This window comes from Xylona heveae (genome assembly GCF_001619985.1).
Source record: "Xylona heveae TC161 unplaced genomic scaffold L228scaffold_9, whole genome shotgun sequence".
NCBI lineage: Eukaryota > Fungi > Ascomycota > Xylonomycetes > Xylonales > Xylonaceae > Xylona > Xylona heveae.
In genome coordinates, this window is record NW_017264201.1 from 1,243,618 (window position 1) to 1,256,718 (window position 13,101).

The 13,101-nt window shown below is 50.1% G+C and overlaps 4 protein-coding genes across 4 annotated transcripts; 2 read left to right on the forward strand and 2 right to left on the reverse strand.

Annotated features, from left to right (window-relative positions):
- Window positions 1-504: 504 nt before the first annotated feature.
- On the reverse strand, window positions 505-1,454 carry L228DRAFT_249762 (hypothetical protein). Its single transcript, XM_018333158.1, has one exon. It carries the CDS (start codon window positions 1,090-1,092, stop codon window positions 880-882), a length of 213 nt encoding a protein of 70 aa, XP_018186482.1. The 5' UTR covers window positions 1,093-1,454; the 3' UTR covers window positions 505-879.
- Window positions 1,388-3,946, forward strand: L228DRAFT_182283 (PTR2-domain-containing protein). Its single transcript, XM_018329580.1, has 3 exons — window positions 1,388-1,627; window positions 1,693-2,337; window positions 2,412-3,946. Exons 1-3 carry the CDS (start codon window positions 1,624-1,626, stop codon window positions 3,632-3,634), a joined length of 1,872 nt encoding a protein of 623 aa, XP_018186483.1. The 5' UTR covers window positions 1,388-1,623; the 3' UTR covers window positions 3,635-3,946.
- A 712-nt stretch (window positions 3,947-4,658) lies between these two features.
- On the reverse strand, window positions 4,659-5,314 carry L228DRAFT_182357 (hypothetical protein). The gene is made up of 2 exons (XM_018329581.1): window positions 4,856-5,314; window positions 4,659-4,732 (listed from the first exon to the last, which is right to left on the reverse strand). Exon 1 carries the CDS (start codon window positions 5,213-5,215, stop codon window positions 4,892-4,894), a length of 324 nt encoding a protein of 107 aa, XP_018186484.1. The 5' UTR covers window positions 5,216-5,314; the 3' UTR covers window positions 4,659-4,732; window positions 4,856-4,891.
- A 5,150-nt stretch (window positions 5,315-10,464) lies between these two features.
- On the forward strand, window positions 10,465-12,095 carry L228DRAFT_249767 (hypothetical protein). Its single transcript, XM_018333159.1, has one exon. The coding sequence runs from the start codon at window positions 10,728-10,730 to the stop codon at window positions 11,997-11,999; it is 1,272 nt and encodes a 423-aa protein (XP_018186485.1). The 5' UTR covers window positions 10,465-10,727; the 3' UTR covers window positions 12,000-12,095.
- The last annotated feature ends 1,006 nt before the right edge of the window (window positions 12,096-13,101 follow it).

The window sequence follows — 13,101 nt, forward strand, 5'->3', positions numbered from 1 at the left end:
TTCTCCGGCCCGGCATAGAGAGTACACGGGGCGAGTACAGAGAGGTAAGAGGTGAGGTGTTCCCAGGCAATGGCGTCATTTCTCTTGCCGTTCACCCAGCTCGCGTAAGCCCAAAGCACTGGTTGACTGGAAGACATACACAGGTATTCTGTCTACCTCGAACAGATGGCTTTGAAGAAAATAAATCTCATCTGGTCAAATTCTTCATCGAATTGTTTTAAGGTGGGAGACTTGTGGAATTCCAAATTATATGAAAGAACTTCATGTTCACTCAAAGGCTTGCACGATAAAGACCCTGAATCACGAGCACCCTAAGGCCAGGGGAGGGTCCCATATGGTACTTGTTTGTGGATATCAGTGAAATTAGAGCGTCTTATCATCTTCTCTATCTCGCCAAGCATGCGTGCAAATCTTCCTGAGTAGGAAGCTGCGAACGGCCCCTAACCCCACCATCGGCGTAGACAACAGTACGGCCAAGCATACTTGTAGGAACGAGCGGAAACAAGCGGAGTCGGCGGCCGCAAGCCAAGCGCCAGTGGTCTTGTTTAACTCGCCGGCGGGCCGCTGCTAAAGTGACAGTGGTTCGAGATGTTGCCGAGAAGACCTTATCCCCGGCGATTTGACTGATTTCATTGTTTTGTACGAAAGGTACCAAATATTGTGACAGAAGGTGGGTATAGTTCGTGCGCACGCAACAATTGTCCCCGATGCCGTGCCTTTTTGACATGTCCTGACACCGATCCGGCTGCTGCTCGATCAAAAGCTTGAGAGCTTAGCTCGCTCGCCCGAGGCTATCATCAGGACAGGTTTGTTACTTTCCAACATAAGGCCACTGAAACGGAAACCAGCAATTGAGCTTCGACAAGATCCAGAAAGCGGCTAGAATTGGTATCCAAAGCGTCTGCTGCCTTCTAGAACCATTCTTTTGGTTGCATACTCCGTAAACCTGACCTTTCCATCTGGCTTGTTTAACATCTTCCTTGTACGGAGTAGTAGGGAGATAATGCCGCAGTCAAGTGCCTCCTGATAAGAAAGAAAAAAGCAGATGCAACGGAGGGTGATAACGCAAAGGATGCCCAGAATCCAATCCATTCGAGACAGCACGTCTGGTGGGTCCAGATGCGAGTTTCATCAAAGATCCCCGGGCACATGGTAGCAAATACATACCTAGTACTGTAGTAGCAACAACAGCAGCCCCATTCTAATCCCCGGCGATAAAGGCCACGACGTTACATTCTGTCCAATCGAGCACCACCAATTGGTGGACAACCAATTTTCACTCCAAGCCCTGGCACACCATAATGGACCATATATCAGCTCAGGGGTGGGAAGCATATCGTGATCCGCATATGGGCCAGACTGTGGAAGCGTCCTTGTCGCCTTTCTACTTGCCTTTTCTGGATTCGTCTCCTTGCGGCCCTAAGAGCACCCAACATGGATTTATCAGATACTTGAGACGCACCTTTGCCCTGGGGTTTGGTGGCAACACTAGGAACCAACGTTGTGGGTTGCAAATCGATCGAGTATTTAGTTTCCCACGATTTCCCTCTTTTATGACTTTGGCCTTCCTTGAGTTGATTTGATAAAGCCCAAGTTTTCAACAGATAATCGGCTGAACCTATCATGGGTGAGTGAGCCTCAGCAGAGCTTGTTTCCGTCTTGAATCCTTACAAACTAACCCACAAATTGAAGCCTCCAATAATCTCCCAGTGCAGGATATCCTGCCGGCTGGCTCCCACGACGTCACAGTCGCAACGGGCCCAGAGAGATCCTTGGACATCCAGCGCGGTGTGCCAGGTAGCGAAGTTCCTTCTTACAACGATGAGAAGGCTAGCAATACTGTGGTGACATACACAGATGGCGAAGACGAGTTGGAGGAGCCCACTACTGAAGAATTGGCCACCCTGCGCAAGGTTGCTGGTCCAGTGTCCAAAGTTGCTTACACGTTGTGCGCCGTCGAGTTCGCCGAACGTGCATCTTACTATGGATGCTCCTTTGTCTTCTACAACTTCATCGAGTTCCCACTCCCCAAGGGTGGAAACGGCTCGGGCGCTCCGCCCAAAGGTTCTGAAGAGACCGCTGGCGCTCTTGGAAGGGGCCTGTCCACTAGTTCGGCTTTGGTTCTTCTCTTCTCGTTCCTCGCCTACTGTATCCCAATCCTTGGCGGCTGGATCGCAGATACAAGACTGGGTCGGTACAAGACCATTTGCATTGGAGTTGCCGTTTGTGGTATTGCACACATCATCATGGTCTTTGGTGCACTGCCAAGTGTGCTGAAAGCCGGCCATGGCATGGCGCCCTTCGTCATTAGTCTCCTGATTCTCGCATTTGGCGCAGGTGAGTATTTGTCAATGCGGACCTAAATAATATTCCATCAGAAACCAGGCACTGACAATGGTACTTTTTTCTAGGCCTCTTCAAGAGTAATATTGCACCCACCGTCATTGATCAGATTCCCAACAAGAAGGCACACATAAGGACTCTCAAGTCCGGAGAGCGTGTGATTGTCGACCCAGAATCGACAATTCAGAACGTCATGCTAACCTTTTACGGTCTTGTTAACGTTGGTGCTTTCTTCGCCCTCGCCACTACCTATGCCGAGAAGGATGTAGGCTATTGGCTTGCTTACCTCCTGCCTGGTATCATCTATTTTCTTCTCCCAATCCTTCTCGTCGTGGCCTACAAGCGAACTGTGAAGTACCCTCCTCAGGGTAGTGAGCTTGGGAACGTGCTGAGAGTCATTGGAATGGCCATTAAGAAGAACGGTTTCTGGAAAATCGGGCGCAAAGGCTTCTTGAGCGCAGCCAAGCCATCCCGAATCAACGCAGATGGAGCAATCGGAAAGCAGGTCCCCTGGACTGATGGCTTCGTCGACGATGTTAGCAGAACTTTGGAAGCATGCCAGATCTTCCTCTTTTTCCCAGTCTATAACCTGAACGACGGCGGTATTGGCTCAATCCAGACCTCTCAGGGAGCTTCGATGACCACCAAAGGCGCGCCTAATGACTTGTTGAACAACTTCAACCCGCTCACAATCATCGTGGCCGTTCCGATCCTGAGCTATGTCGTCTATCCTTTGCTCCGCCGATACAACATCAAGTTCGGGCGCATCACCCGAATCACCTTTGGCTTCATCTTGGCCGCCATTAGCTCAATCATTGGTGCCATACTCCAATGGCGAGTGTACAAGACTTCCCCGTGCGGATATTATGCCACAAATTGCCAAATTGGAGATGGTGTCTCTCCAATTTCGATCTGGTCACAGCTGCCGCTGTATATTCTGGGCGCTCTGTCAGAATGCTTCTGCAACGTCACGGCATATGAACTTGCCTACGCTCGCTCGCCCAAGCACATGAAAGGTCTCGTTATGGCCATCTTCTTGTTCATGACGGCCATCTCCAGCGCTATCGGCGAAGCCGTCACTCCTGCCTTGAACGATCCCCACCTCATCTGGCCATTTGTGGGTACCGGTGTTGCTGGAATCGTCTTGGCGATTGTGTTCCACTGGATGTATCGTCATCTTAACGATGATGACTTCACTCGCAAACCCACCGAAGACGAGCTGGTCCAACATGCAGATAATGTTAGCTCGCCTAGTGACCTTGAGAAGAAGGAGAGCAGGGAGGGAGCCTAAACACCAGGTTAATGTATGTGCTCTGGCGTTATGACTTATGTTGTTTGATAATCGTGGCTTTTTGTTGGTCCAAGTCACCAAATACCCGGCTGTAGGAGAACGAGGTTACGCTTGGAATGATTCTCGTCGCTGCTGAATTTTTATTTTTATTTTTATTTATTTTTACTTTTTTTTGATCGACAGCTGGTCTCTTATGAAGACATTAATTAAAATGATTCGACATCTTCAAGACTGTGCATCCGAGCAATAATAGTTGGTGAAAACTCCTGAAATATTGTGCATTCTTTTGCTTTTGCAGTGATATAATTCCTTCGACGATCATTATAAGTTTTAAGCGTCAGATGACAAAAAAAAAATATAACGTATTGTTAACGACTTTGGATCTCCCCCAGGGTTGAATGCACGAGCTTGGGCCAGTCAAGGGCTTCAGGCAATGCGTACGTACATGGCTCTACACATCCCAGCGACGTGCAATGAAATGCCTCTCTCCTTGGGGTTACTAAGCGAGCGATGATACAAGTCTCGATTCCAGAAAGTGTTTGAAGAACACGAGGAACACTGTAGAGAGTCTTCGAACATGAAGTAAAGAGGACGTTGACGGTTGAGCGTGAAGAAATTATGAACTAGGATGTGAGGCGGAGACGAAATGTTACCGGCCTCAGCAGGCCAAGGTTGCTATCCCTGGCCCAGCCACAATAGGAGGCGTGCTTGCATTGCGCGAATTCGAAGAAAATAGCCCGGATGAAAGATCCAAATCTTGGACTGACGATGTGGATGGCTGTCGTCAAGCGGCTGGCTGAACGCCCATGCCATTGAGGCTTCACTGTGTCAGGAACCTCCGGGCCCCGCCTTAGGTCCGACTTGTGCGTGGCCTGGCAGCCATCATTATTTTTTCTTGTTTGATATTGCAGCATTACAACCGCATTCAGCTCACGAAAGAAACAGTCCTTACCGGTCCTAATATTTAACTCGCGCTGGTTTGGCTGATGCCTAAAATCCCAAGTAAATTTAAGCAACGGACTACAGAGATACAGAGGTACAGAACATCGAACTTTGTGGTTGCCTGCTCGCCCGTTACGGGGCTCTTTCTCCAGTCCACTAACCCACGTTTGAGACAAGATGAGCTTATGTGCCAAATTTGGAATCAGCTACCGAAGATAGCTAAGGCAGTCGCTAGAATCACACCAAAAGCATTGATTGGGTAAGCCGAGTAGCTCTTACCGGCGTCTCCGGACAGGTACGTACCAAGTGGCACCCTTATCCTGGTATGACTGCTAGCATACTCCGTAAGAGCGACGACAACGTTTCTGTCTCCACCATTGGAAATTCCAGAGGGTAAAGGAATTGGATGAGACCGTGGTGAAAATACCAGTACTCTATTAGTAAGAAAGCAAACTGCCCAACGTTGGCTGGAGAAGAAAGGTTCGCTGCAGATGGCATCCTGCAAAACTGAAAGAAGAACTCGTGATGGTATCTGTAGGTGTATCTTGTCCCACTTATCAGAGTCCAATTATGCAATACCCACGAGGGCAGTAAAAGAACTCCCTGGCATCTCTGCAGCATCAACCTTGTCGATGACATGGAATTTCCGCAACAATTACCAGTTTAGTCCGCGTCGAGACGTCAAATAAGCCCGCATCCTTGGAGAGGACGTTGGCATCCGCCGTGACTCGTTGCGGTGTTTCGGCGAGAGGGGTAAGGTTTGGGGAGGAGAAGAAGCGTTGTCATTGGCTCATCCGTGCACAGGCGATGGTTGAACGCGGGAAGCTCTGGATTCATTTACGGCATTATTATGATTCTCTGAGTTAGTGACGCCGTCTGCCCGTTGTCCTGACTTTCCCAAGAGCATAACTTCATTGTCCGGTTCCCCCTGTCCATCCTCGCTAGTACGCCGGCTTCAATTGGTCGCAGAAAACCACAGCTCCGTACAAGGGAGTCCTGTACAGTAGTGCCATTTTTGATCTGGGGACAACACCCTTTCGGAAGGTTTATGAGAACCCGGGATAGTGTGTCCATCTCCCACAATCGTACTTTTTCCTGCGCATCGCGACTCCTTCGGCCGTGCACCGTTGTACTGTGCCAAGACTCGCCCCGACTCAATGGAGTTTCCCGCTCCTTGTCTGCAATAATAAAGATAGTATAGCACATACCAAATACAATCATATTGCACAATTATATTGCCCCATGCGAGTCGAACGATATCGAGCGTAAATGTGCTCTTATTAATCCGTGTGGAAGAGTAAGTACCCGCAATACTCCAAGCTCAGCGGAGAAACACGCTCATGCTGGATTCTTCTAGGCAGAGCGAAACCCCCCTGTTTGCCCCGCATTTTCACAGAGCCTTGAATGAGCAAGTGACCCAGCTGCTTCTCCTTGTGAACATGATTGTGTGATCATGTATGTCGCTCATCCATTTCACGAGCAAGCCCTGAATATTCTTCGCTTTCATGAGACAGATCAGAGAACGAATCAGATGAAGCTCTTTTTTTTTTATTTGCTTTTGTCTTTTTTTCCACTTTTCTTATTTTTTCTCCTTTGCGCATCTGGCGCCACCTTTGCCACCCGTCATCCAAATCTGGTGAATGCAGCTCTTGAATAAAATACCTGATACATCGAGGTACACAATTATAGTCCTTGATCTTCCAAGATTTTTTTTTTACTTGACCGATGTCATGCTTCGCATTGTTATTTCCTCATCGGGGTTTTTAATCATTTCAGTTGTGGAAACATGGACAAATTTGTTTCTTGACAAATGTTCTAAACCTCTGCGAGCCATTCTATCTGAATCTTTTGTGCCGCATGTTTCTCCTGGGCGATGCTTGGAAGTGTGGCTGCCCAAGATCCGAAACCCATATGGTGTTCCGTCCAGATCTGCGTCCTTCCGTAGTAGTAAACGGGGTTAATCATTCCCAGCAGCACTAATGTAGAGCATGTCATGAGCGCTCGCTACAACAATAACAACAACAACAACAACACCTTTTCCGTTGATAGCTGAGCAAATATATCGTGCGGCTCAGAAGCTCCGTGCGAAAATGCAAAAATGTCTGCTGATTCGAAGAGGCGCGCCCTTCGCTTATTGTCCTATCGGGACGACAACTCTTATACTGAAGTTGAACTGATGCATTTCAAAACTACAACCATTTTTAACAGTATACTTACCTAAGATACCATGGAGAATTGCAGCGGTCACACGGCGGAGATGGGGGCGTCTTGGAGCGCATGGAAAAGCCGGGATCGTCCAATTCCCCATGCATGGCACGTGGATTTTCCCACGGTCCGACAGCTCGGGACTCGAATCAACAAACGCTCCTTGCCGGTTAGACACTATTGAAATCGCATGGATTGGCCTGCAGCCATAAATCGGCACGTTGAATGGCCTCAAGGGAAATGCAATCACTCTTTGAAACCGGCTGGGGAAGAGACCCAGTTCGATTGAGCCAAACGCAAAGACAAGATACTCATGGAGCAAAGAGAGTCATGCCGGTACTTTCAAAGCTACCAGCAAATCGATGATTCAAAAATGTCGAACCACGGCCCTGGGTTTTCATTTGGCCGACTCCCCACCCCCAAAGACCAAAGGTCTAGACCTCTAGCAGGTTCGAATGGACACAACGGGTGGGCAAATGAATTTCTTGGCAGGCAAAGCATTACTCGCAGGGTTTACCGCTTGTCGGTTGACAGAAAGGGGGCAACACCGGGACAACTCTGGTGACAGAAAAAAGGCCGGGGCGCGGGTGGGCGGTCTTGTCCAAATTAAGGTCAAGGGAGGGGCATCGCGCAACGACGGATGGTGGCCTGGAACTCTACCGCCCTGCTTTTAGACTGCACATGGTGCCGAATAGAGCCATGCCCGAAAGCGAAGAACCAACGGATTGGCTGACTCAACCGAGAGACAACATTCCCCCCCAGCATGGGTCTGGCTCGCTAAATTAGCTGGGCTCGGGCCAGGCTGCAGGCCCGCGCTGTCCGTCCCAAAACTGTCCCCTCTAAGAGGTGCAATTCGCCTTTCCAGGTAGGTCTGGAAAGGCATCGATTGCCTGAGAGAGAGATCCGCCCTGTCTGTCGTTCCACACCGTCTCAAACCACGCGCCCATCAGGATCGCTGTCCCCATCAGTGCGACCGATGCTTAAGATAAACCTGACCTACTAGGGCCGCACGGTACCTGGTTCGCTTGCTGGTCGTAGTGGAGGCGAGCTGCAATATCGTGCCACTTTTGCTTGCGACATGGTCATTTTGGGCAGAAGCCGGACGCCGTGGTGTTCCCTATCCCGTCACTCGGTGCCCTGGCAGTGTCCTACCACCTCTCTCTCCTCTCTCACTCTTCACTGCTCTGGCGTGGTTCGGGTACGCGTTGCGGCTGCTTTGTGGGCCCCAAATATCCAAATCGGGCACTGCTGGGTACGACCGCTGTACCAAACAGTACGGAGCACCTGCAATCCTTGGGCCGTGGCAGGGGGAACCCCCCGAGAAAGGTAGGCAAGGAAGGACAGCGAGGCATTCCATCCCCGGGAAAAGACATGGAACCATAGCTCCCAAAGATGATCCCCCAGATCATGCATCCCGGGTACCCAATCTTCGTAGGTGACGTTTGTGCAATCAATCCTGGAGCATGAGGTGACGTCTCTTGCAAAACAATTATTGGAAAGTGGTTACAGGACATATGAAAAGGGAGGCTTTCAGCTATCCGGATGACTAGAGCAACTTTTCATTTCGAAACCGCAACTCAGTATCACGTGCCGAGGGAGTGACCATCAAGCTCTCCGAGGTCATGGTTTAAGATCACGTCGTCGTCGCCGCACAGACGATCGATGTGCGGGTCATTCCAGATACACTCACGCAGTGATGAAGGACGGACTCGACAGGTCCAGGAGTCTTAAGCAGTATGTTAGTGCAGAAGCTGATCGATCGAAAGTTCGGCGATCGCACTGGCCCCATCTCAACGGTAGAGGTCTTGGGGGATCAATATCTGCTTGAATGCCCGAATAGAATGTAAAACATGCGCAAACCCTGAGATCAGAAACACCTGCTACACATTGTACGTTGATCCAGGGCTCTAAAACCCCCGAGGTGAGAACGGTTCCCATCTCGCTGGGAAATACACGAAGCGCTGAACCACAGATGAGAATGTGCAAGTTGGGAAGAACTAGGGGAACCGGGAGAGAAATAGCACGCTTAGGAGTAGAGACGAAGGGGGTATAGAGTGCGGTGCAGTGGTTTTAGCAGGAGATGAATAAGGTGTGCGACTGTGTATCTGGGGGGGGCTTTTTCCCTTCGCTTGCACCACGGACTAGACTCAAAGAGGGATTTGGGGTCGAACTCGACGGATGAAGCTCGACTCGATTCGACTCGACTCGAACCCTTTGAACCATTCGAGCCGTGCCGGGATCGATTGCTATTAGTTTTCCAGTCACGACTGCTGGTAACAAGTATAACCGCGAATGCTTTAGGCTGCCCGGGGGAGGCTGCTAGTCCATGTACGGGCAACGCGCAGGCGCATCCTCACCCACACATCCCGCCTGGCCCTGATACCGGCGCGAAAACAGAAGTTTAAGGCCCCCCCCCCCCTCCGCCCGCCCAGGAGAGACAGAACAGGCAGGGCAGACAGACTGAAATGAAGCGACAGACCACAGATAGATGAACGAAGGGCCTAGAGCCAGACCCTCCCCGGCCGTTGCTTCTCTTTCCCTCCCCCCCCCCTTCCCTCTTATCCTCGCTACTTGCCCAACTCACCTTTCCTCATCACGACTAAATCTGCCCCAGCGCGTTCTTCCTCCGGACTTCCCCAAGCGCACCCACTAAATGCCTTGCCCACCCCAGAGTAATGTGTACGGAGGTAAAGCAAGCCAGAAATCCTCCCAGGCGGCTTCCCTAGACAAATCTGTTTCCCTCCACACGCGCACACACCCTACGCTCAAGAGGAAAAGAGGAAAAAAAAAGAAGCTCGACCCGTATCCGCCTTTTCACAACCAAACCCAACAGCCCACCCCTCGGCCGTGATCCAGATCGTTTTGGTTTGTTTCCCCTCGGCCCTTAATCGCATGGCTAGCACCTGCACCAGTCCAACCACGCGAATGGTCACCTAATCCTGGCATACATAATACCTGAGAGTGCCACCGCCGCGGTGCCAGCCTTCAAGACCGCCATCCGCCCTCTAAAAGCGCCAGGTGAGAAAAACGTACTGGTGCACCCCTCCACTTGACCCCCATACAGTACCTGACCTTGCCGTCTTCTTACTCTCGTCTCCTCTTACGTGGATTCTGTCGCTATCTGGTTCCCATCTGCCCAAGCCCAGCATTGCAAGACGTCGTGCGGGCCTTTCGATCAAGTTGCTTCAACTGCGAGCCAGCTCGCAGTGATAGATTTGAGCAGCATCTTCTCCTCTTCGTGCCTTTCAGAACCGTGGGTGTTCTTGCTTCTTCCTCTGTCTTCATCAGAGAAAGGTAACACGCGAGATTGCCTTGGTGAAGTTGGGACGGAAACACTTAAGCTTCATATCTATACAAGTCCATTGTTCACAGAACTTTCAATAAAGCCCATTCGACTTCTTTGGAAACGGCTTTCGGAAGCATCGACTCTCATAGTCATTTATCCTGTCCTCGGCTTGGAGCTCAGCGTTGATCAGGAGGACGATCCCCGCCATCATCTCCTCTACTGACATCAACGGCCACATCGTTAATCAACGACGCGAATTACTGGTCTCATTGTTAGACAAAGAGGATTGAAGCTTCGCCGACTCGTATTCGACCTTTCAAAGCGGTTAGTATATACGCATATTCTGGCTACCGGTCTGCTTAACGCTCCTCCACACGTTTCTCATCTCGACTATCAAGGCGATTCACACCATCATATTCTTCCACGAGAGGTCTAACTCGCACCGACACATCCTGCCGGTTGCTGAGTAAAGCAGTGCCATCAGTCGAAGGATTTTTCAATCACCAGCTTTAACCCCAATAGAGATCGACACGGAGTTTCACTGCGCTTGACCTCCGTCATTACTTAACCCCCAATTAACCCCTCTTCCCCACCTGCCTCTGGCGGATTCCATCTATATAAACCGTCAACGTGGCTTCCGCAGCTGTCCAGACGTCTTACATGAGTTCTGCTACTGATCCGATGGGCGCTCCCTCGAGCTTTGCTGCCCGAAGATCAGCTGCTTCAAATCTCCCAGCCTTCGAGCTTCCGCCTCCATCATTATCTGCTATCCAGCAAAAGTTCCCGTCATTCACCACCGTCAATGTACCGCAACCGTCTCCCGTCAACGCCAATGTCAACAGCGTCGGCAATCTCTTGACGCCACCGTCCCAAGCTCCCGGTGACGCACTAAGTCCTGTTTCCTCTGGACTTCATAGCGGGAGTTCTGGCTCCACCCAGGGTTTACCGGCGTACAGCCCGGGTGCAATCTGGGCCGCCGCTTCTCAGGGAGCGGCTGCTCCGTATACCCTCGGCTCCACACCAACCTATGGCACGCCGAATGTCATGAATCCGCTTCTCCCGCCGCGAGGAATGTTCTCACCCTCTTTTAACTCGCTGACCCGGAATAATACCAACTCCCCAAGCGCAGCAGATGCACTTCCTCCGCCACCCTACGAACTCAGTCTGCCGCCTTTCCCTACATCCGCGTCCATGTCGGCCCCTGGAGCTCTGCCAGCATTGGCGGTACAGCAGCAAGCAATGGCGCTTCTGAGCGCACAAGCACCCACCAGTACAGCTGGCTCACAACCCTCTCCTATCCCGGCGTCTGATCCTTATCACGCCCAAAGACAGCCTCCGACACCGTCCTATTACGGCGGATCTCAGTCGTCCTCAACGCCACATCAATCCCAGTACGCTGGATTCTCTGCTCCTTCGCCCAGTCAACAGAACCCTCTCAATGCTCGACACCCCTCCTCGCGACTATCGCCTCCTGGTGTTACGCAAGCTCCCATGCTCCAAGCCGCTGCAAATCCTCAACTAAATCATTACCCCCGAGCTCTTAGCGCATACTCTCTCCCTGCGATGCCCGGTCCAGTGATGTCGAACATGCACAGCCCGGGAGGACAGATGGCGCTCATCGGAAGTATGGCCAACGGCTTGCTTACGGGTTACCACGGACCACATGCAGCGGGCATCTCCCAGCTATACGGAGCCCATGCTCAACCGCCCCCTCAGCCTTCAAATGATCGGCCTTTTCGATGTGATCAATGCCCTCAAAGTTTCAATCGCAATCACGATCTGAAGCGGCACAAACGAATTCACCTTGCCGTGAAGCCTTTCCCGTGTGGGCATTGCGAGAAGAGCTTTTCCCGTAAAGATGCTTTGAAGGTAAGTTTGAATCGTGAAACCGGTATAGTTGTCCAAAAATTTGGAATGCTAATTTCAAAATAGCGACATATCCTTGTGAAGGGCTGCGGAAAAAATCGTGACGAAAAGCACGAGGGTTCAGTCTCGCCCGTCGATAAGTCGGAAATAATAAGCAACGACAGTGCCGACGAGGCCAATAGCATTTCAGGCCATCGTCCGAAGAATGAAATTTAGGCATGCGACTCTCTCCTTGACAGTTCCGTTTCATACTACAAAGCGTGTATATTTACGGCTACGAGCGGAAAGCGGCGTTCTCTGCGATTATTTTTTTTTTTTTTTTTTTGGTCGTTGTTGGGCTACAGATCAACGAAGTGTTCGGTGTCGTTTGCCCATTAGGGACTATCAGAGTTGTATGATGAAGTCCTTGGATACCTCAGGAGCATGTACTGTTTTTAGGCGTCTTGCATCTGGCTCTGGGAGCAATCTTAAGGGATTTACATCTTTTTCTTATTCGTCTTTCATCTTTCTAAGTTCTAACATTTTTTTTTTCCTATGATTTTATCTTAGTGTGCTGCAGTCAAATCCTCGTTACACATATATGGAGCTGCCACTTCTCTATTTATCCTACGCCTTCCCCTTTTTTTTTTTCTTGGTTGAATTTGGATTATCTATCAACTTGGTCGGATGCGCTCAGGGCTCAGGGCATAGGCATTGCATACTTTTGTAGCCACGGTGTGGTTAGTCCCGAGCGAGGACTCCTGGTATCTGATTGTGATTCCCTGAAGTCTTAATTGAATTTACAGTGGTCTTCAAGTTGGTGTCATGCTCAAGTGTATGCGAATTTTGCCTGAGCTTCCTGGATAATTGCTTGCATATATTGTATTTAAGCTGTCAAGAATCAAGAAAGTCGCAAACAGAGTGGAGCGAAAGAATTGTATATGAAAAAAAAAAAAAAAAAAAAAAATGAAAATATAAAATGAACCAATCAAAGAGGCCAAGTGAGGATGGATTAAAATGTATCTTTACACGTACGTAGGATTCATGAATGAGTATTTGTCTCCACCTGGAGATGGCGCAAATTATACATTTCACTTTTGAAAATAAATAAACAGAAGTTGGACGGGGTGCATGGTCCAGCTGCTGGGGAAGCTGCAATGATCGACGAACAACCGAGAACCCTGATTAG

What these genes read in the sequence shown, in the direction of transcription:
- L228DRAFT_182357 (XM_018329581.1), bottom strand. Translation starts at nt 5,215, where the DNA reads ATGTCATCGACAAGGTTGATGCTGCAGAGATGCCAGGGAGTTCTTTTA.
- L228DRAFT_182283 (XM_018329580.1), top strand. An exon ending in GATTCTCGCATTTGGCGCAG is followed by an intron (nt 2,338 to 2,411) that starts GTGAGTATTTGT and finishes ACTTTTTTCTAG; the next exon opens with GCCTCTTCAAGAGTAATATT.
- L228DRAFT_249762 (XM_018333158.1), bottom strand. Translation starts at nt 1,092, where the DNA reads ATGGATTGGATTCTGGGCATCCTTTGCGTTATCACCCTCCGTTGCATC.
- L228DRAFT_249767 (XM_018333159.1), top strand. Translation starts at nt 10,728, where the DNA reads ATGAGTTCTGCTACTGATCCGATGGGCGCTCCCTCGAGCTTTGCTGCC.